The following is a 22,036-nucleotide window of genomic DNA, read 5'->3' as shown; positions in this document are numbered from 1 at the left end:
CGTTCGGCGGACGGATCTCATGCCAGTAAATGGTGCCCGTTCGACGTGCGTATCCAGTCTGTTAGCTGCTTGCCTGTTTACTCACGAGGGAACAGCCTCGCAAAGAAGGTTATTTATTTATGTGTTAAATGTTTGTTTATATTTTGAGAGAGAGAGAAAGAGCATGAACAGGGGAGAGGCAGAGGGAGAGAGAGAACCCCAAGCAGGCTCCACACTGTCGCTGCAGAGCCCGACTTGGGGCTCAAACTCACGAGGGACCGTGAGAACAAGACCTGAGCCAAAATAAAGAGTCAGGACACTCAACCAATGAAGTCACCCAGGCGCCCCAGACTATTTATTTTTTGACTTGAATGACTGTCGTTGATCTGCACAGAAATGAGCGTGTATCGAGAATTCAAAGATAGGTTCATTGAGCCCTTGCCAGGGCTGGGGGCTGGGTCAGCGCTGTTGAGAATACCTAGAGGAATAAGACACAGTCCTGCTGTCTGTTGAGGGGGTCAGATTGTTGTAAGTGTAACTCCTTTTGATTGGCCTTTGGTGGTGAAGGCCGGCGGTTATGGCACGTGAGGGCACCCTCTCCCTAGGGGAACCAGGGAATGCTTCGTGACACGGTTGGCATTGGAGGGATTTGATGGAGCTGAAGTTGGTGGCGGAGCCTGGGGACACCATGTGGAGGGAACAGTGTCTCAATGGCTGTGAGTCGGGAAAGTCCTACATTTCTGGGCACGGTGAGGTCAGCTTCTGTGCATCACAGGATATGTGTAGGGACAAGGTGGTGGGAAAGCTAGACAGGCTGGTTGGTAAGGGTTTTAGATATCAGACTGAAATAATATCATTTCCATCCAGGCAACGAGAGAGCTGATAGACATTTTGGGACAGAGACATGGCCCTCCTCTGAGCTGGGCTTTCAGGGAGCATCCTCTAGCAGTGGGGAGGTGGGGAGGAGGTAGTGGGGAGGGAGGGAGGAGGAAGGCGAGGTGGTTTCTTGGGGGCAGCTGTAATGGGTGTTGGTGGCATAAAAGGTCGAGGTGTTTATATAAAAGACTCGAGGCAGGGACGGCCAGAAGGCTGTTCGTGCAGACCTGCTCTACTCGCGGCCACCTGTGAACAGGAAAGGGTTTGAATCGGTAAAGCGTCATCAGGCAGCCAGGATTCTGCTGCTGTGACCCAGGAAGGACTCGAGCCAGACCCCCCCCCCCCAGTTTTGCCTTCCAGCTGTGCCACTAACCCGCTGGGCAATTGACTAGCTGAGCCACTTTCTTAACCCTCTTGGTGTCTCTTCCCCCGTTTGCAAAATGGGAGTAGCAACAGTACCTACCTTATGGGGTTAGTTACACAGATAAGCGAATTAATGGGTGTGGGGGGTTTAGAGTAAGTGGCACATCATAAGCTCCGTACATACAGGTGTCATTGTCCACCCCCCCCCCCACACACACACACCCTCTTCATTGCTGGCATCTCCACCACCCCTCTTCCCCCTGTGTCATGATGGAAATGAAATGATACATGCTCTGGACAATGCCTGGAGTGTGCTGGCTGCTCGACCAAGCTGCCCGTGACGGTCATTGTCATCAGCATCGATTCTGCTCCCGTGGGGCCCTGTGACCAGTGTGCTCTCCCTTGTCCCGCTCCAGAGTGCTGCTGTGGGGCCCAGTGGCTGTGGAGCATCACAAGACGTGCCGGAGTCTGGGCAAGTCGCTGTGGCAGCAGCCGAGCGTCGGCGACATCCTCCGCCTGCTGGATCGGGACCGGATGATGAAGACCATCCTCCACTTCCCCCAGAACCGGAGGCTGCTGCCCCCTGAGGTGCAGGGGGCCCCCAGGGCAGAGCTGTTGGGGAACGCTCCCGGCAGCCACGGGTGCCGTTGTGCTTGCCTGGCAGCTGTGAGTGCTGTGGTGCTTGCTCCTTTGAGGGTTCTGTTTGCACCCTCTACTTTGGCACACTGTGCATCCTGTGACATGCCAGTGCTGTTTCTCTTAGGGTTTGTTAACATCAAGTTAAGTAAAATCCCAACTGTATGCAAAGCTACCAAGACAGGACCCCCATTGGCCCGTCACTCAGCTTCGACAGTTATGAGCACTGGCTGTGCGTATTTCATTTGTAACTTCCCCCGTAAGAAAGGCTAACTCGAAGCAGAGCCAACGATATCCATTTCATGCAGAAGCAGTTTTTTTACAGAGCCATTTTACTTTATGCTTTTGAATATTCACAATAATTGGAACTCTAGATACAGTGGGTGAGCATTCACATGTTATTACGTTTAAGAGGCCAAACCACACATTTTTTTTGTTTCGGGCTATTTCAGGATGGACAGGAACTGATCTTCAAAGACAGGAGCACAGTGGATCTAGATGGCCTTTATGACCCCTGCTTTCTCCTGCATCTCTTCAGTGAATTGACCAGGCCAGGTAACTGCAGCCTTCTCTGGTGCGCAGCTGGAGGAGCGGGCTTCTTTTCTAAACAAAATTTTTTTTTAATGTTTATTTATTTTTGAGGGCGAGAGAGCGAGCGAGCATGAGCGGGGGAGGGGCAGAGAGAGCGGGAGACACAGAATCCCAAGCAGGCTCCAGGCTCTGAGCCATCAGCACAGAGCCCGATGCAGGGCTGGAACTCACAAATTGTGAGATCATGGCCTGAGCTGAAGTCGGACACTCAATCTACTGAGCCACCCAGGTGCCCCCGGAGGAGCGGGTCTCTCATGGTAGTCCCCACCGTGATAATTGAGGATTGTAATTAATCCCAGGAGGATCCTTATCTGCCTTCTCACCTTTTCAGGAAAGTAACAGTGAATGTTTTGAATATATTGATTTGAAAAAACAAATTATAATTTTAAAATTTGGGAGCGTCCCTTCACGCTTGATCTTTTTCTAACTCTGTAGCAAGAGGCTTTTCTGAATTCTCACTAGGTAGTGACCCAGTACCACCAGATTTTATCCTTGAGAATGAGTGAGAGCCTGCCGAGGTTGGCTTTTTCTTGGCTTAAGTATATTTTTGAAATTGTATTTTGTGTCTGGTAGCCTGAGGATGGGAGTCTTCATGAGTGAACGGGAGGGAGGAGGCAGAACGCAGACATACGCACACGTACCCACTAGGGCGGACGGGTCTGATTCCCAGGTCAGGCAGCTCTGTTGGTTTGGGACATTTCGTCAGCGACAAGCGTGTCATATCGCATTGTGGTTTTAATGTGCATTTTCCTAGTGGCTGATGATGTCCAGTGTCTTGTGGTTCATTTGCCATCTATACGCGTCCTCTTTGTTGAAATGTCAGGTCATGTCTTTTGCTCATTTTCTTTTTTTAAAAAAAAAGTTTTTTGGGGCGCCTGGGTGGCGCAGTCGGTTAAGCGTCCGACTTCAGCCAGGTCACGATCTCGCGGTCCGTGAGTTCGAGCCCCGCATCAGGCTCTGGGCTGATGGCTCGGAGCCTGGAGCCTGTTTCCGATTCTATGTCTCCCTCTCTCTCTGCCCCTCCCCCGTTCATGCTCTGTCTCTCTCTGTCCCAAAAATAAATTAAAAACCGTTGAAAAAAAAATTAAAAAAAAAAAAAAAGTTTTTTTTAATGTTTTTATTTATTTTTGAGACAGAGAGAGAGACAGAGCATGAGCAGGGGAGGGGCAGAGAGAGAGGGAGACACAGAATCCAAAGCAGACTCCAGGCTCTGAGCTGTCAGCACAGAGCCCGACGCGGGGCTCGAACTCACGGACCGTGAGATCATGACCTGAGCCGAAGTCAGATGCTTAACTGACTGAGTCACGCAGGTGCCCCTCTTTTGCCCATTTTCTAATAGGATTTTTTTTTTTTTTTTTTTTTTTTTTTTTTTTTTTACTGTTGAGTTTTGAGGGTTCTTTATATATTCTAGATACTCATCCTTCATTGCATATGCGGTTTACAAATATTTTCTCCCACTCCGTAGCTTACCTTTTCATCCTCTTCACAAAGTCTTTGACAGAGCCAAAGTTTTTTGTTCTGGCCAAGTCCAATCTAGCGGTTTTCCTATTTATGGACCACACTTGTATTGGTATTCCTGGCTGGAGAGGCTAGAGTGGCCCATGACTGCTCTTCACTGGGCCTCCCCCTGACAAGCCTCTGATGCCCAGTAGGGGGCAGGAGGGGCCTCTGGTTACTGCCTCCCTCCCCCTACTTCCATCTAGGCCTCCTCTGACAGACGCCAATCGGGCAGGGGACTCGGGGCTCTGTGTCACAGCCTGGCAGGCTGAAGGCCGGGCTCCGCACTTGCCTTCACTGACGCGGGTGGGCGCCAGCCCCGCGGCTTTCTGTGAGGTGTTTGGCTGAAGCAGAGCAGTTATTTATTACCTGAGTTTTCTGTCTGGCTAGGCTGCTTCTTTTCTAGTCTTTTGTCTAGAGACTAGAAAGAGTAGGCTTTTGTTCAGGCATTGTCTGTGCCTGTTGATTTTCGGAGTTGCTGGCTTCTTCAGCTCGAAGTCTGGGACACCAGAAGCAGAAAGAAAACACAGGGAACTCACCTGAGGTCCCCCAGCCGGTCAGCTTCCTTTCCACCTTTTAGAGTCGTCTTAACATCTGTCCAGTATATTTGAGTTGTACTTACTAGTAAAAGTAGAGAAAATATCGTCAACTCCATCGTCCCAGAATCATACATCTAATGTAAGTAATTTTTACCATTAGATGTCATAGTCACAGTTCAAAAGTCAGGTGGTACCAAAGGGTGTGCGGTGAAACTCTCCTCCCCACCCCCCCCCCCCCGACCTCTCACCATTGTTTCCTCCTAGTGGGGACACATTACCTGTTCCTCGCATGCGTTCCTGGGCCCAGCTTGCTTCTTTGAGACCTGTCATGATTCTAGCCGGGCCTGCGCAGAGGGCCGCCCAGGGACAGGCGTGGTGTGCGGGTAGAGGCGCACGGTCCACGTCTCTGCTCTTCGCCGTGGCTGGCGTGATGCCAGCAGGGACCCCAGGCTCCTTCCTGCTGAACTTAACATCCACGTGGATTTAGGTACACTAGGAGACCATGTCTCCGTATTCGTGCCGTTCTGTTCGTTTTTCAGCTTGAAGTTGTCTTTTTATGGGGCGCCTGGGTGGCTCAGTTGGTTAAGTGACTTCGGCTCAGGTCGCGATCTCACAGTTCGTGGGTTCGAGCCCCATGTCAGGCTCTGTGCCGACAGCTCAGACCCTGGAGCCTGCTTCGGATTCTGTGTCTTCCTCTCTCTCTCTGCCCCTCCCCTGTTTGCGCTCTGTTTTTCTCTCTCTCTCAAAAAATAAACATTAAAAAAAAAAAAAAAAGATTTAAAGGTGTCTTTTTATGCTCCAGCGTGAACAGATTGGTGCTGCCTTTCCTAACAACAGGATGACAGGGCTGGGTCTCCTCAGGGCTTTCCCACTGGTGGCCCCTGGGGTTGCTGTAGTGCCCTGGCCTCCGGAGGCGTGGTGTTCTGTGGCTGAGCTAGATTTCATCTGCTGGAGAGCCAGGCATTTCAGGTCCGCCGCAGATCGCCGTAATGGCAAGCAGGTACTTAACCGTCCCGGTGACTTCGCAGCAGATTAACCTAGGCACATGGACCAGCGTGCGGCCCGGAAGCTCTCCTTCCCCCACCCCTGCCCTGGCAGCACTGATGAGGTCTGTTTCTCATCAAATGTGAAAATAGATTTTCCACAGTCTGCAAATACGAGGTAACTTGAGTGGATTACAACAAATCATTTAGTCGGTTGCTTGGTCTCTTAATAGAGCTTTTAAGAGACAGAAGGCAGAGGCTTGGACGACACTAATAGAAAAGTACTAAAAATAGGACACAGTGTTTTTCTCGGAATCTTGAAGATTGCCCTTTTTGGGTTGGGAGGACAGTGTCTGGGAGGCCTTTTGTGAAGAGAGCTAATTAGGAAGTGGGCTTTTAAGTTAGGGAAATCTCCAAACACAGCCTCTTTTAAGTTCTATTGGCATGATACAGGTAGGAAAATTTGCAAAACATGCCTGCCCTAAAAAGGATTTGTGGTAGCTTAAAATACCAGTTGCACTAAAGTCATTCACAGTAAAGCAGAAAATTTTGAAAAGTATAGAGGTGGATAGAGATACGAAAGTATGAAAATATTAAAAGAAACAAACAAAAATTAGGTCATTAAATTTTGCTCAGGAATACTTATCATCCAGAACAAAAAGTAGAAACGTAATGTTTTAAATAAATTTTGTCGTCTGATAAAAGGAAGCATACCAGTTTGTAGGGAAATTTCTAGCAGTAAAACGGTAAGTTGAACAGAACAGAAATCTATGAACAGCATATGGCCAATGTAGGCTAGGTTTATTGTTGTTGAATTAAATCATGAATCTATTTTTCATATTCTTTTTAACACGTGTTTTTCTCTTTTGCTCTGGTGAAGCAAGCATGAAGAATGTTTTGTTTTGTTTTTTAACTTTTTTTTTAATGTTTATTTATATCTGAGAGAGCACACGAGCAGGGGAGGGGTGGAGAGAGAGAGAGAGGGAGACACAGAATCCGAGGCAGGCTCCAGGCTCGGAGCTGTCAGCACAGAGCCCGACGTGGGGCTCGAACCCACAAACTGTGAGATCGTGACCTGAGCCAAAGTCGGACGCTTAACCGACTGAGCCACCCAGGCGCCCCATCACAAAGAATGTTTTAAATGAACTTTAATTGAAGTGTGATGTAGAGAAACAACCACAAATCCTATGTGTGTGGTGGGAGTTTTGGTGAAATCACCAGCTGGATCAAGGAGCAGAACATAGTGGGCAGCTCTCCCTAGTCAGTATCCCTTCCTCCCCAACAGGAGCCAGGGCCCTGTATTTGAACTTTATGCATTATGTGTTCTCTTGTCTCAGCTCCGTTTACCCCACATTATGCTCGTGAGTCCTTCATACCGTGTGTAGCACAGAAAGCTCTCGACAAAATGTTGTTACTTCCTGCAGTGACACCTGGGTCCAAGTGTTGCTAATGTCTTGCGATCCTAAATTGGGCATGTGATTAGTTTTTAAGCGTGACTGCCAGACTTCAGAGAAACTACAGTCTCACTTCTCCCGTTCAGCCTTTTGCTAAAAAGGGGAACCTGTTTTCTTAACCTTACTGCTTCCCTGCTTTGAGTCCTTGGCTGAGAAACAGGGTCAGCCAGGGCTGTTAGCAATGACAGTGACAGATGCTTTTTCCACAGTGAATTCTTGTCCTCAGCAGAACTGGGCTGAGATCTTCAGCTCCTAAATCACGTGTGCCACCAAACAGGGAGGCCGGTGTGCAGCTCTCTGAGCCTCGTCACCAGACCACGGGGACACAGGCCCCGTGGACTCCTCTCTCACCTGCCAGGCCGCCCCGGAGGGAAGTGGTGTAGGAGGAGGCGTCAGGAGGAGCCTGGCAACTCCATAATACCACCACTGAAGCCCACAAAAGAGGGGCTGCTTTTTATTTTAATCCTTGAGAACCATGCTGGTTGAGCCTGGTTGAATCTTTAATCTTCAGGTAGCATCTGAAGATCTGTTACCGCAAGGCCAAATTGCTGTTCGCGAGGGCCCTGAAACAGAGTGGTGGTGTTTATAACCTTTTTTTTAATAGCCTATTATACTTTCTGCACCCCCCACGGCAGCTCTTTTCCTTAAATGTTACAAAGCCAGGACTTCATGAAACAGCAGATGACCACCAACGTGAAATTGACTTTTCCTCCTGGACACGTGGAAAGTCCATTTGTCTTAGAGAATGTCGCTGATTACTAAAAATACCCTAGCCAGCTGAGTACTAGCTGTTTTTAGTGAGCGTGATATTAAATGTTTAGACTGTTCTCGGTCTCAAATATATTCCATTTACGTGTGTTGGTTATGGAGGTGTGTAGCTGTATCTTACCACATCTTGTCTTTCCCGAAACAGTATGCTATCCCACAGTTGGATGGTTTTTTTTTTTTTTTTAATTTTTTTTTATTTTTTATTTTTTATTTTTGGGACAGAGAGAGGCAGAGCATGAACGGGGGAGGGGCAGAGAGAGAGGGAGACACAGAATCGGAAACAGGCTCCAGGCTCCGAGCCATCAGCCCAGAGCCTGACGTGGGGCTCGAACTCACGGACCGCGAGATCGTGACCTGGCTGAAGTCGGACGCTTAACCGACTGCGCCACCCAGGCGCCCCTGGATGTTTTTTTTTTAAAGCTTTTTCAGTTTTCCCTCCTCATCAAAACTAGTCACTTGTTACAAATGATAAAATTTAGTCTGTACACTCTTGGAGCCCACGAGGCTTCCCATTATTCTTTTTTCATCCTTTTACTTGTAATCTGCATGTTGGTATTAAAAGTGGTTTCCTGTTGACACATGGATTTGGGCTCTGCCTTTTTGAAATCCAGTCTGACTATCTCTGCCTTTTAGTTGGAATGTGTACACCCTTTACATTTAGTGTGATTATTGGTCCGATTCTGTGTTGTTTTTGTTTTCTTTGTTGGCTTTTAGCTACAGTGCACGTGTCTGTGTGTGTGTGTGTGTGTGTGTGTGTGTGTGTGTGTGTGTATGTTAGGGTGTGTAGTACTCTCCTTCAGTTTATTGCAGTTCACTTTCAAGTGGGATTATATACCACTCTGTGGATAGTAGAAGCACCGTACAACAGTATAATCCATCCCTGCCCCTCCTGGTTTTCCATGCTGTTCTTACCATACATTTTACTCCTGTGTGCTGTGACACCCACAATATGTTGTTGTTTTTGCTTCAGATTGTCCGTTACCTTTTAAAGAGATTTAAATGTCTTATATTTGCCATTTTACAGTTGCCATTTCTGGTTCTCTTCATTCCTCTGTGTAGACTCAGATTCCTATCTCCTTCCTTCTGCCTGAAGTACTTCCTTTAAGAATTCTTGTAGTTTCAGGGGCGCCTGGGTGGCTCAGTCGGTTAAGCGTCCAACTTTGGCTCAGGTCATGATCTCGCAGTCTGTAAATTCAGGCCTCACATTGGGCTCTGTGTTGATACTGGAGACTGCTTCAGATTTTGTGTCTCCCTCTCTTTCTGCCCCTCCCCCCTCACAAAAAGTTAAAAAAAAAAGAGCTCTTGTAGTTGAGGGGTGCCTGGGTGACTCAGTCAATTGGGTGTCTGACTCTTAATCTCGGCTCAAGTCATGATCTCATGGTTTGTGAAATTAAATCCCTGATAGCACAGAGCCCGCTTGGGATTCTCTCTCCCTCTTTCTGCCCTTCCCCTGCTTGTACTCTTTCTCTCTCTCACACAATAAATAAAATTAATAAAAAAGAGGGGCACCTGGATGACTCAGTCAGTTGAGTGTCGGACTCTTTGATTTTCGGCTTAGGTCATGATCCCAACATTGTGGAATCGGGCTCTCTCTACAATGAGCATGGGACCTGTTTAAGATTTTCTCTGTCTCTCCTGCCCCGATTGTGCAGTCTGTCTGTCTGTCTGTCTCTCTCAAAAAAGAATTCTGGTCATTCATGTCTGCTAATCAGTTCTTTCAGGTTTTTCATAGGAAAAAAAACCTTAACTTTTAAAAGGTTTTCATGGGGTATAAAATTCTAGACTGACAGGTTTTTTTTCTTACCGTACTTGAAAGATGATGCCACCTGATTTTTGGATTGCATTGTTTCTAACAAGCAACCAACCATCGTTCCTACTTTTGTTTCTGTATATGTTGTGTGACTGCTTTGAAGATTTTCTTATTGGTTTCAAGCAGTTTAATTATGTGCTTTCGTGTGACTTTCTTTATGTTTCTTGTAGTTGGGGTGTTCCATGAGCTTGGCTCTGTAGGTTTATAGTTCTTGTCAAATTTGGAAAAACTTTGGCCATTGTTTCTTCAAACTTTTCAGGACTTCAACTACACATATATTAGCTCACTTGAAAATGATCCCACAGCTCACTGATGTTCTGTTCCTGGTGTAAAATTTTTTTTCTCTGTGTGTTTCAATTTGGATCATTTCTGTTGCTGTCTTAGAGTTCATTAATCTCTTTTTCTGTAATGTCTAATCTGTTAATAATCTCCTTCAGGGCATTTTTCATCTCTGACATTTTAATTTTCATCTTTGGAACCTTGGTTTGGGTTTTTATAGCTTCCATGTGTCTAGTTAACATTTTCAGTATTGTCTCTAGCTCCTTGTACACGTAGAATATAGTTATATTAGTTACACTAGAATTCTAGTTCTGTTACCTTTGCCCTATCTGAGTCATCTTCAAATGGTGGATTTTTCTAATGGGCTATATTCCTTCTTGTTTGAATGTCTGATAATTTTTTACTATAAAGCAGACACTATGAATTTTACCTTATTTGGTGCTGGATATTTTTTATTTTTTTAAGTTTATTGATTTATTTTGCGAATACGCACACACACATGCACGGAAGCTGGGGAGACACAGAGAGAGAGAGGGAAAGAGGAATTCCAAGTGGGGCTCAAACTCATAAACTGAGATCTTGACCCGAGCTGAAATCAAGAATCAGATGCTTTACCAACTGAGCCGCTCAGGCGCCCTGCTGCTGCATATGTTCGTATTCCTGTGAATGTTCTTGAGCTTTGTTCTAGGACACATTTGAGCTGCTTAGACATGATTTGATCCTTCCAGCCTTGCTTTGAATCTCTGTTAGGTAGGACCAAAGCAGCATTTTAGTCCAGGACAGACAGACTTCACCTCACCACTGAAGAAACACCCTGCTAAGCAGTGTGCCCTCTCCTGGTGAATGTGAGGGTTTCACCCGGGCTGGTGGGACAGGACCCATGTCCAGGCAGGTGTGAGCCTGGGGTTGTCTTTGGTCCTCAGCCTCGATAGCTTCCTCGTACACTCTTGCCGGGGCGGGGCACTCGGCCAAAGAGCCTGGTGCTCTCTCCGTGGAACTCTCTTCTCTGGGACTCTCCCTTGTGACATCTGGCCACCTTGGCCTCCCAGGCCTCCTGCTCCATCTCTCTCACACAACCCCGAGCTCTCCAGTCTCAGCCTAGAAGCCTCCAGGCTGCGAGCTGGGACTCTCGGAAGGTTCATCCTGTTCATTTTCACTCTTGGAGATTGCTCTCCTTTATCGCCTCATGTCCAGTGTCTTGAAAATCCTTGTTTTATTTGTTCAGTCTGGTTTTTTTAGTTGCTTCAGGTGGCCAGGGGAATCCAGTTTCTGCCACTTTTGTCTGGAAGTGGAAATCCTGGTTCTCCCTTGAGGTGGCATAAACATTGAGAAAGAGGCAGGGGACCGTGCGGAAGCATCCACGCAGCCATCGGTTGCCCTTCACGGGGCGGTGGGGGGAGGCAGTGCTGGTGGAAGTTACAAGGAGTTGTGCTACTTCTGAGGGACAAGGACACTTTATGGTTTAAAGTGAATTCAGCACCTTTGGGCAACCACTCATTGGGGGACCATCGCGTGCCCATGCGTGTAGCTGTTTGGATTACAGTACAGAGGAGTAGCTGATTGGTAGTTTTTCTCTTACTGTTCATGCTCAACGTTTTTAAATTGCCAAAATTACCCTTTTAAAAGTCTCACTTTGGGAAAAGAAGAAAAAAAAAGACTTGGCTTTTTAAAAACATCATTAGTGGTGTATCTTTTATCAATAGATAGTATATTCCAAGACTGCACATTTCACTTGGTTTGTGGGTATTCTTTTCACTTGGTTTGTATTTAGTGCCTCATTTAACCACATCACCGGTGCCTCAGCCTAAAGAACATCTGCATGGGTGATGATCATGACCAAACCCTGCGTCATCATTTTTAAACATGGTGACCCATCTCTGTCCCAAGGTTTTCCTTCACAGGTTTTATCTTCTAACTTACGACAGTATTTATGTTGTAAAAGGGCCTGGGTCTTTCTTAAAGAGGGTTTAAAGCGTCCTGAATTTTGTTATTGGTAACCAAGCCCTTTAAGTTGTGGTCCTTGGGGTCCCCTTGTATATCTGACCTTCCCGCTTGGTCACATTTCCTGACGTGATTATGGGTTTTTACAAGGCCTCACATCTAACAGATGGATATCAGCTAGCAAACTCTTTAGACTCTAACTTCTGCTCAGTGTGGTGAGCCTCTCTTCTATGAGATTTTCGTGGTTTGCTTAAAGAAAGGACTAGGGTTGCAGAATGCATATAAGTTGATCCTTCATAGAATTGTTGGGCCGGGTCAGACTGGTTTGCACTGGCTGAATTTCCCAGCTTCCCTGCCTTTGGTATTTTCCTCAGCGGTGCTTGTAGCTAGGAACTCAGATGCTGCAGACTGAACAAGGTGGAAACGGGGAGCTGGTTTTCTCTGCTGGCTCCGCGGTCGTGTCCCCCAGGTCACCAGCATGCTCTGATCTCATGTCTCGGGTCTGAATGGCACCTCCGTTCTTCTCTGGCTCGTTGAATGTTGTGAGAAGTAATGAAATAGTCCTGATTGGGATTTATAAGCATTTTAGAAGTTGAAAGTATAGCTTCTTGTCATAAAAGGGAAGACAGGCTTTTGTCCAACTTCAGCAGAAGCTAAGGGGGGCTGGAGAGACCTGTATTTCTTGTATCTAGCTAGCACTTGTTGCTGATGTCGGCAAAATGCAAAAGGAAATTTAATTGTCCGTGTTGCACAAGCATTGTGATCGTGTGTGTGTGTGTGTGTGTGTGTGTGTGTGTGTGTGTATTTAATGCTCTATTTTACTTCCCATAGAATTTGTGGTAGATTGTCGAAAATTTTTGGACTCCAATTCTCTGGGCCTAACCGTCGCGGCTCTCAGCAGCTATGACCCTCAGATGCGAGCTGCGGCCTACTACGTCCTGGCGGCCTACTACTCGCAGCTGGAGGGGGCACGGTTCCGAGAGCAGCCCCAGGTGAGTGCGCTTCAGGAGCCGGTTCTCTGCCGCATCCGGTAGAAGGCCTTTTGCGTAACACAGAAGCGTGTTGTCGGGAGCCTTCTGATAAGGAACCGAGGTCCGTTCCCCTTCAGGGAGTGATGATGCTGGGGGTTGCCTCTGCTTCTCAACTCCGGGGAGATTGAGAAGGCTCTCCCCTTTCGACAGTCTTCTTGTGCGGAGGTGGGCAGAGCGGTTCGGTTTCTTTGGCCTGGGCTGTTTCTGAGGCAGCTGTTACCCAGGACGCACTGAGGCTCAAAAGCGTGTGCCCCAAGGTGGCGGGGAACCGGAGCAGACTGGGTTGTTGGGGTGTGAAGCCAGGGTTCTCTCCACCTGTGTGCACCTGCCTGGCTCCTCAAGGGACAGCAGAAGCACTCTTAAGATGGCAGTGAGCAGGGACGTTGCCTTTTTTGCGTCCCGGGATGTGAGGAGCAGGCCACCCGGCAAAGCTGTGGTCTAAGCTGCACGAGTCAAGGCTGATCACAGCTGTTCTGAAAATTCTTTTTTTTTTCCCCTTCTTCTTTCCTGGTTTTAAGCTACTTTACCTGTTGGATGTAGTCCGGAATGGGATCCGAACTCAGAACATGAGACTCACCTTTACCTTGACTCTCTTCATTGCCAAAGCAGCCCTGCAGATTTTGAAACCAGGTACTGCTGGTAGGACTAGGTTGGGGTGAGGTTGAAATGTCGAGACTGATCACGTCCACTTGTCGGCGTCAGTCCCGCAGGCGTGGTCCGTCACATGTGTGAGAAAGGACGTGTCCGGGTCATCCAGTGGCACGGTCGTATTCAAACGGGGAAGCAGTCCCCCGCCTGAAGCCCCCATGGTCACATAGCTTGTCCGAGGCCCCACAGTTCATCTGTAGTCAATTCAGCTGTTAGAATTCAGATCTAGTGTTCGTTTACTCCTGCATACTTTTTCTTCTCCTTAGAAATTACTGGAGGAAAGCGAGTAATTGGTCATTTGTAGACTCTAAAGAAAAAGACTGTTCCAAGAAAATATCTTAGCAGAGGCCATGGTGGTTGGTCTTGGCCTTCTGTCCAGTGCAGCCTCTCAGACCTCATGTCAGGGTCAGGGGCATAAGCAGCAGTGGGCACGGGGTGGCTCCGAGGACCCAGGCGTCTGGACAGGTTGGAGGTGGCGATCGAGGGGGAGGAAGCATCTGTCCCCATCGGCCTCGTTGCATTCCAGAGCCAAGTGCCCCGGGGGTGTCTGAGCCTCCTGTGCTGTGACAGTGACCTTCATTTGGAGGCCGATGGGGCTGGGTGTCAGCCATCTGTGTAACCAGGTTCCACTCTGCGTACCAGCTGGTCGGAGCTTGCACAGTGGGCTGCTGGCCGGGGAGGGGCAGCTCGCGGTCTCGGAACCGTGAGCCAAAGTCTGCACGCAGCACGGAACTAAGGTGCCTTATTGCAGCCTGATTCTCGGGAGCTGCTAACCTGGATAAGGATGCAAAAGCTCCCCGGGGGGAAGGGATTGATGTCTGCCCCCCCAGATCCCGTTCGCCAACTCCAGCAGAGCACGAGGGTCCCGCTGGTGCCTGCTGGAAGCCACTGTCTGCCTTTGTCCTCAGAGGAACACATGTACCTGAAGATCAGCAAGTTCCTGCTGTCACACGAGTACTTGAATATGAACAAGGTTCCAGGCTTCTACCAGTTCTTCTTCAGCTCAGACTTTGAGGTAATGCTTCTCGAGTCCCCGGGGGCCCCCACAAGACTCCTCTTTTGGACTTGCAGCCACTGCTGTCCTTCTGGCATCCTCGCCTTGCTCGGCACGGTTGGTGGCATGGCTGCGCGAGCCGTGTTGGAGCAGGAAGATCACGTGGTCTTGCTCATAGAAATGCTTTTCACTCCACGCGTTAAGTTTTAGGTGGCTTCTCACACCTTAAGAAACTTCTGAGGCCTAAGCTGTGTGGCGTTCTCGTATTTTCTTGGCGAATGGCCGGGTTAAGCATTAAATGTGCTTTTGTAGGACACCTGCTCGAGTGGACATAGTGCGGTGTGTGAACTTGACCCGCTCCTCTCCTTCTGATCTGAAGGAACCGAATCGGGTGTTGAGGGATTCTGATCACATAATCAGAAATAGACAGACTGTTTACTGCCGTGGCCGCTTCCGTTGCCACCACTTGAAAATGGTGGGGTCGGAAGAGCCGTCTTTCACTTGCGTAACAGTAGTTTCCCGTTTCTCCTGGGTCACAGCAAAAGACGGAACAGGAATGGGTGTTCGGGATCCTGCGGCAGGGGATGCGGGACAAACACTGCTATGAGCTCTATGCCCGGCGAGGGGTCTTCCACACCATCCTGGCCTTCTTCAGCAGCCCCCTGTGTGACGACGAGGCACAGGTAGGCGGGCCCCGCGGTCTGTTTGAGAACAAAAGGTCCGTGCTTTTGCTCACGCTTTTATTTGGAAGTCAGACCCGTGTGAATTCTAATCCCAGCCTGGATGTGACCAACCCACTCATGTGACATTAAGCTGACTTCCCATGAGGGGAAAGGCTGGCACTCGCTGCTGCCGTTCCCTGTTGAAATGCTGTTCCTTGTGGCTCCTCTCCCGTGCCCTCGCCTGGTGGTGAGGTCTGTGCAGAGGGCAGAGCCAAAACAGCGATCATGAACCTTTGGAGCTGGCTACGAAGCCTAGCAACAAATTACCCCCATAAATGACTGACATGCTTTTGCGGAGACCTTCTTGAGCCACCAGTATTTCACTAAATGCACAGAAGCTCGAAACTCAGCTAGGAAACAAGAGTCGGGAGTTGAAGCCGATAGTCTTGCAACCAGGGAGGGAATCCCTTCAACCGAGAGCTTGCGTGTGTATGTGTGTGTGTGTCCGTCCCCTCAATGCCCTGGGTGGCTGGAGGGAGTAAGTAGGGAGAGTTTTCAGTATCTGGATTAACTTCCAGCCCCGTCAGCTTTTGTGTCTGACTGGATATAAAACCTGTATAAATAGGAGCAAGTCAGAAGCAAGAAACACGCTGGAAGAAACTTGAGTCTGGGTATGATAGGTATTTCTCCCGACGAGGGAGAATGAGAAGATACCCACTTCACAGCTCCAGGGGCGGCCCCATTCTTATGTCCTCCCTTCCAGATGCTAAAACTGAAGGGACAAAATGGGCCGCCAGCTGTTTGGGCTAGAAATGGGTCCACATCCCCTGCCGGGCTCACACTGGGCCATGTGCTTTCCGAGCCGTGTCTTTGTGCCTGTGGGTTGGTTCCTTACGATGGGTTAGCAGGGGCGGTCAGCCCCAGTGCCTGGCACTTGCCGTGGACGTCTGTGTCCTCTGGCCGGCCACGGCCACCACTCTTACGCGGCAGAGCCAGCCTCTTGTGTGGCCAGCGCCCGGATATGGATACGACATACCGTTACGTTGTTTAAGTTGTTCCTTTCACTCAGTAAGTTCGGTTTCCCTACTGAGAAATAACTCTTCATTTTGGGTTTTCAGATTTGGATTCTGGAAATTCTACAGAACGCTGCCCGGGATGCCCAGTCTGCCTACGAGATCCTACGGGACTATAGCCTTTTAACGTGGGTTTTACACATCCTTGAGAGCAAGTAAGCACCTCATGTGTGAGCAGCGTGTCGAGCGGGGAGAGGGTGGGGTGGAGACCGTGGTGTTCACTGCTGGCTTTAGTGGTGACTGGAAACGTGCCGAACAGTCCGTCCCATCTAGCAGTCGCCCACCAGGAAGGAGAGTCGGGGCCCCACCCTGGGTTGCAGCATTTGGAGGGCAGGCTCCCCGTTTTCACGTGGATGCTGTGACTTTGGGGGCTGCGGTGGGGGTGAGCAGAAGGAATCGCTACGAGAAGGAATAGTCTGCCACCCATCACTAGGCGCTGCCACTGTGGGCATAGTGTGTCCCGAGGTGCCCCCCACCCCTGCTCCAGCCGAGGTCGCTGAGAGGAGAGGACGTGGCAGTGAGCGTTCCGTATTTGGTTTCAGGTTTCTGGAGACCCAGCTCCTGTCCAACATAATCTCCTTGCTGCACACACTGTGGGTGACCAACCTGGGGGACAAGGGAGTGGAGTCTGAGGGCCCGCCTCCTCGCAAGCCAGGGTCCCAGGAGCCCCCGAAGCTGCTCGCCCTGCACCTGGTCAACGAGTTCCTGTATGTTCTCATTGTGCTCACAAAGCACCTGAGGTAAGCCCCTGCCCGCCAGGCGTGACCGTGTCACCTGTGGACATCACCGCTCAGCGGTCCCCTTGGTCACAGCTTCACAGGGCTGAGCCACACGGCTGCTGTCAGTTGTGGGTGACATCAGGAAACCTCTTAGCTGTTCCTGCTTTTCTACTTCAACTTTATGAGGCTCCTTTCAAGATGCTGAGAACTTAACACTCTAAACACCTAAAACCTGTCATACCAGATGGCTTTTAGCAGACAAACAACTCCCTTGATATTTTGATTCAAGCACTCGTGTATTTTGATTTTTTTTTTTCAACGTTTTTTATTTATTTTTGGGACAGAGAGAGACAGAGCACGAACGGGGGAGGGGCAGAGAGAGAGGGAGACACAGAATCGGAAACAGGCTCCAGGCTCCGAGCCATCGGCCCAGAGCCTGACGCGGGGCTCGAACTCACGGACCGCGAGATCGTGACCTGGCTGAAGTCGGACGCTTAACCGACTGCGCCACCCAGGCGCCCCATCACTCGTGTATTTTGTAGAAAGAACATATTTTCCATCACCTTAAGAAAGCGTGTTCCCAGACTTGCTTCTGCCTTCGTTAGCCTGCACAGATTCACTTATCCCAGAATCTTCTTGAAAATTTCAGTATTTTCATATGACCTCTTAGAAGAATCCCCCTGATTTCCTCAAAGAGCTACAGTCTCCTCAGATCCCACCGTCTTAGAGAAAATAGAGTCTGTGCACTCAGAGTTCTGACTTAGGAACAGGGGTGTGCTAACTGGAACCAGAAGATTGATCACAAATGGATTATAATCTCAGAGTGAAAACTTTCTTGATAGAGGACAGGGCATTTGGTCTTAGGTTGTTTTGAATTAAGTTGTTAAGTCAGTGCCGACAGACCCGTTTCTCATTTCGGGGTCGTTGAAAGACAGGTTGGTTTTTGAGAACCGATGGCAATTTGAAATAATTCTAAAATCGTGTGGAGCAGGTGCTATCGTATTTTAAATTCCCTGGGGTTCAGAACATATTTCTTACCGGTGCCCATCGTCGGGTTGGACCACGGATGGGGCTGAGTCTGAGAGGCCGTGAGGCACAGGGAGCCCACTGTCCCACAGTGTTGTGTTAGGTGGCTGGTGCCCAGACGCTCACACTCTCTCCACCTCACTCTCCCTGGTCAGCCATGGTTTCCCAGAGATTTCTGTTCCTCCAGCATGGAGGTCGGACTCCGGTCTCCACTGTGCCTCCCCTGCCGTGGCTTGCTCTCTCCTGTTCGTTGTGCTGGTTCCGTGCTCCCTGTGTGTTGTAAAGTCACACTCTGGCGGTGGGTGGGCCATTTGACCCTCTGGGCGTTGCCCAGCCACCCCCGTCCTGGGCTTTGGGACGAGGAGGCAGCTTGGGCTCAGTCTGCGACGTTGGCTCCCGACAGGCCGACCTTGGCCCCCGCCCAGCTGACCAGCTTCTTCGGGGCGCTCGAGTCCGTGCTGAGGTACCGGGCCACCGTCGTGCAGGCCTTCAAGGACATGAACCGCTTCACAGTGAACGAGACAGTGCTGTCCACCAAGGATGTCCTCGTCCTCCTGCACAAGTGGAGCCTCATCGAGAGAGATGCCAAGCTCCAGGACGACCTGAGAGCAGCCACTGAGAAATACCAAGTCAAGGAGCTGCTGAGTGAGTGTCGGGACCCGACTGTCTGGCGTTCCCCAGACTGTGCCCAGCTCCCCACAGAGCACCCAGCGGTTTGCCTCTCTGAGCAGCATTTCCGAAGCTGTCGGGGCTTAGGAACAGGGCACACCCGTCCTCGTAGCCCTGCAGAGGTTACTGGGGAGGCCTGGCTTTGAGCTCTGGCTCTGCCACGGCCGGTGCTCGCCATGAGGGGGAGGGGCGGTGGTGAGGATGAAGCGGGTTCATCGTGATGGCAGCGGGGACCGTCACAGGCCCACGTGGAGCACTCGCCGCGCTCCAGGCGTAGGAACGTGTCCTGTTGGGGCCGAGCCCTCGGGACCTGTAGGCCGCCCTTGTGGCACCCGCCCTCCACCTGGAGCTGCGTGGGGACGGGGGCGTCGGTCTCACTGCCTTCCTTTCCGTGTATAACAGAAATGTGCAAGGATAAGAACAAGCCCGCCATGCCAGGCCGAGCTAAAGGCCCGTGGGGCCGAAAGAGGAGGCCTGGGGAGGCGGAGGAGACGGCCGACCCTGAGCCGCAGGCATCCACCTTGGAGACGTGCAAGGGCCTCCTGAGGTCCATACTGACCCACTGGGGGCCCGCGTTCCCCAGCCCTGACTGCGCTCGGGGCCCCGTGGACGGGGCTGCCCCTGAGAGCGAGGCCCCGGGCCTCGCGTGTGCCGCCGCCTCCCTGGCGGTCGGCTGGGTGCTGCGGTCGGTGGCCGAGCACCCGCCCGGCAGGGCAGAGGCTTTGGGACTCCTTGGCTGGCTGAAGAGCCACATCTTGCCACAGCCGGTGGTCGTGGCAGAGCTTCTCGGGGACCGTGCTGTGAGGAGTAGCATCTTCAGGCTGTACAGCCAGTCCTGCAGCGCCGAGCAGCTGGCGGGCCCCGAGCAGAGCGTGGCCTGCCTCTTCAACACGGTCATGCTGCAGCTGGCGGCCCAGGGCCCGGCGGGGAGCGCCTTCCGCCCGGCGGTCGAGACCCTCTGCCTCTCGTCTCTGAAGGAGAAGGACGAAGCCACTCGAGGTGAGGCTGGTTCACTCGTCAGAGGCTGAAGGAATGCACCAATGGGTGCGGGGTCCGGAGCAAGTCCCGGTCCTTGGAGCCTGTCGGGGACCCTTGATGAAGTATGGATGGGCCCAACCTAAACCCAGTTTGCCATGGGGCCGTGAGCGGGCAGGGAGGAAGCCTCTGCTGTCTGGTCAAGTGCCAGTGACGATTGTGTTTGCAGTGCAGAAGCAAGTGCCCCTCAGAACCACTGCACAGCAGCGGCTTTGCTACATCTCAGCCATTACTCAAGTGAAGATTACGCTTCACAGCAGTGCGGATGGATGCGTGGGTACAGATGCGTGTGTGTGTGTGTATTTGCATATATGTGCACAAGCACGAAAATACGCACACAGTTTATGTGCTTGGCACTTAGCAGGTGCTTAGTGAGGGATTAAGTGCAGGAATGAATGAATGAACCAGCAGCAAAGGCTTAAAAGGCTAAGGAGAACAGAGGGAGGCTGACCATGTGCACGTGGCCTCCTCCATTTGAGAGGGTTGTTCCTTTCACGGAGGGATGTAAGGGGACCAGGAAAGAGAGATGGGCCAGCAGCCGAGGCAGGTGAACTCACCCTGGGAGTGACCTCTTCTCTCATCTGGTTGCCATCAGGGAGTTGAGTCTGTGCCTGGGAAACCCTGTCCTCTGGCCCATGCTATTGACGAAATGGTGTGAAGGGATCCTTGGAACCTCTTCTCAAACCGCGGTTCTGGTTCTCAGCACGGGTGGTCAGGACCAAGAAGAAACTTGGCTTGTAGTAACTTTTTCACGTTCCACACACATTGATCAAATAGAAAGATGAATTTTTTTAAAAGAAAAAAGATTAACCCCAAATTTAAGCAAAATTAATTTGTTTTGAACACCTGCTCACCTCCTGTTGCCAGAGGCATGTGGCACCATTTACTTGGGTACCGAGCAAAGCTCCCATGTCCCCAGGCGTGTGGGTGGGGTGACTTGTTTTCCAGCGGAGTAGCTTTGTGTCCTGATGGCCTTGTTGCCCTCTTCCTCAGCCACCGCAGCGTTCCTGGTGTCTCTGTACATTAAGGACGTCTGGCTGGGGGCTCAGCAGCCAGACACCCTCCTAACCCACATCCAGATGATCCGTGACGCCACAGAGGACGCGCCAAAGGGTGACGAGGAGGCTGTCGTCGTGCTTTGCAAGGACATGGCCGCCTTGGTCCCCAACGCTTGACGCCCTGCCCTCGGGCGCCTTCTGGCACCAGGTTCTAGAAGGTTAGTTGAGTCGAGGGTTTCCGTGGAAAGCACGTATAATGACAAGTTCTGTCAACGTTAACTCCGTTTCCTGACAGGCGAAGTTGGCTTTGTTTAACTCAACGATGAATGATAAGCTCCGGGGACTGCGCGCACAAAGCGGTCAAAGCCGAAGCAGGCCTGGGTGCTTCCGGCCCACAGGCCCATTCAGTGTTCACACGGGGAGGACCCTTCTTCTTGGCTTCAGTGCTCTTCAAAGAAAATACCTCAAGTTGAGGTAACGCTTCTGAGCACTGAAGGGATTTGTGGATATTAAAGCTAAAGGGTCCAAGAATAGAAGGCGTCAGATAAAGGAGCATGAGGAGAGGTGTTTCAGCTTTTCTTTCCGGTGAAGTCTTACACAGATGTGTACAACTTTTTGAGTGTTAATTATTTTAGTAAATAAAAGGGTATTATGCTAAATCCTTACAGTATAAAAGCGATTTGATCTCTGTCTTGGGAAGAAAGCCTGTATTTTTTTTTTTTTTTAATTGTTTCAAAGGGAGGATTTGGGATTCTATAACTTGTTAATAAATGTCTATTTTTGTTACACTTTTGTGTTTTGCTTATGGATGGTAATAGGCCGTTTCATTTCACAGCAGCCTGCGTCGTAGAGGGTCAGCACCTGACTCTTAACCTTCCTATAGCAATTGGCACAGCGGCTGGCGAACCCAGTGGAGTTGTGGAGCCTGGGCGCTTGGAGCTCGGTGTGTGCCTGCGTCCCTCCCGCACGCTGTGGCCCCCGGTTGTTTTTAACGACCTCAGGTTTTAACCAAGATACGAGTGACACCTGTCTGCCTCCAGTCCCTTTACCATGTATGGGCTCATTGTCTAGAAAGCAGGGGGCGGACCCTCCCCTCTGCCCACCCCCCCGCCCCCTGACACAACACTCGCAACAGCGTTTTCTGAGAACATTCCCATGTCAGAATCCTGCTCTTAGGTTCAAGTTAGAAGAGCCCCGTGTTCTTTCTCGCCCCTTTTCTGCGTCTCTGGAGCTCGTGACCCTCCCCTCCCTCGTCTCCCTTTCTAGCCCACCACCCCCGAGTAAGGCGAGGCTGAGTCTGCCGTCAACTTGGGGAATTAACCGTCAGCCTGCCTCGGCGGCAGTGGGCTGTATGGGCTTTGTACTTGGGCGCCGTCTCCCTGCCAGGGCCAGGCTGTCAGGCGCTGGAGGACTGAGTCCGTCAGAGGGCTCACACCAGAGGTCCCATAAAGTCACCCAGATGGGA

The 22,036-nt window shown here is 50.5% G+C and overlaps 1 protein-coding gene and 1 long non-coding RNA gene across 6 annotated transcripts in view; one reads left to right on the top strand and one right to left on the bottom strand.

Moving 5' to 3' along the window:
• The window catches only part of URB1 (URB1 ribosome biogenesis homolog), an 87,418-nt gene that overhangs the window by 53,034 nt on the left and 12,348 nt on the right, over positions 1–22,036 (top strand). For 2 of the 5 annotated variants that reach the window (XR_009262309.1, XR_009262310.1), the window contains exons 29-39: positions 1,635–1,806; positions 2,307–2,409; positions 12,548–12,708; positions 13,266–13,377; positions 14,304–14,410; positions 14,929–15,072; positions 16,170–16,279; positions 16,667–16,864; positions 18,273–18,514; positions 18,941–19,537; positions 20,567–20,789. Coding sequence is in view for 3 of the 5 variants with exons in the window: in XM_058731873.1 (XP_058587856.1) it covers positions 1,635–1,806; positions 2,307–2,409; positions 12,548–12,708; positions 13,266–13,377; positions 14,304–14,410; positions 14,929–15,072; positions 16,170–16,279; positions 16,667–16,864; positions 18,273–18,514; positions 18,941–19,537; positions 20,567–20,748 (2,128 nt within the window). In the remaining 2 variants the exon portion in view is untranslated. Of the gene's footprint in view, positions 1–1,634; positions 1,807–2,306; positions 2,410–12,547; positions 12,709–13,265; positions 13,378–14,303; positions 14,411–14,928; positions 15,073–16,169; positions 16,280–16,666; positions 16,865–18,272; positions 18,515–18,940; positions 19,538–20,566; positions 21,358–22,036 lie in introns of those variants that run through there. The other 3 variants (XM_058731872.1, XM_058731874.1, XM_058731873.1) reach the window with 2 other exon arrangements.
• On the bottom strand, positions 2,374–4,683 carry LOC131512783 (uncharacterized). Its single transcript, XR_009262311.1, has 3 exons — positions 4,312–4,683; positions 3,087–3,289; positions 2,374–2,457 (listed from the first exon to the last, which is right to left on the bottom strand). It is a non-coding gene; the product is annotated as an uncharacterized LOC131512783 (long non-coding RNA).

Source organism: Neofelis nebulosa, chromosome 5, assembly GCF_028018385.1.
Source record: "Neofelis nebulosa isolate mNeoNeb1 chromosome 5, mNeoNeb1.pri, whole genome shotgun sequence".
Taxonomy (NCBI): Eukaryota; Metazoa; Chordata; class Mammalia; order Carnivora; family Felidae; genus Neofelis; species Neofelis nebulosa.
The sequence above is the reverse complement of the archived record's forward strand: the minus strand, read 5'-3'. Positions and strand labels throughout refer to the sequence as shown.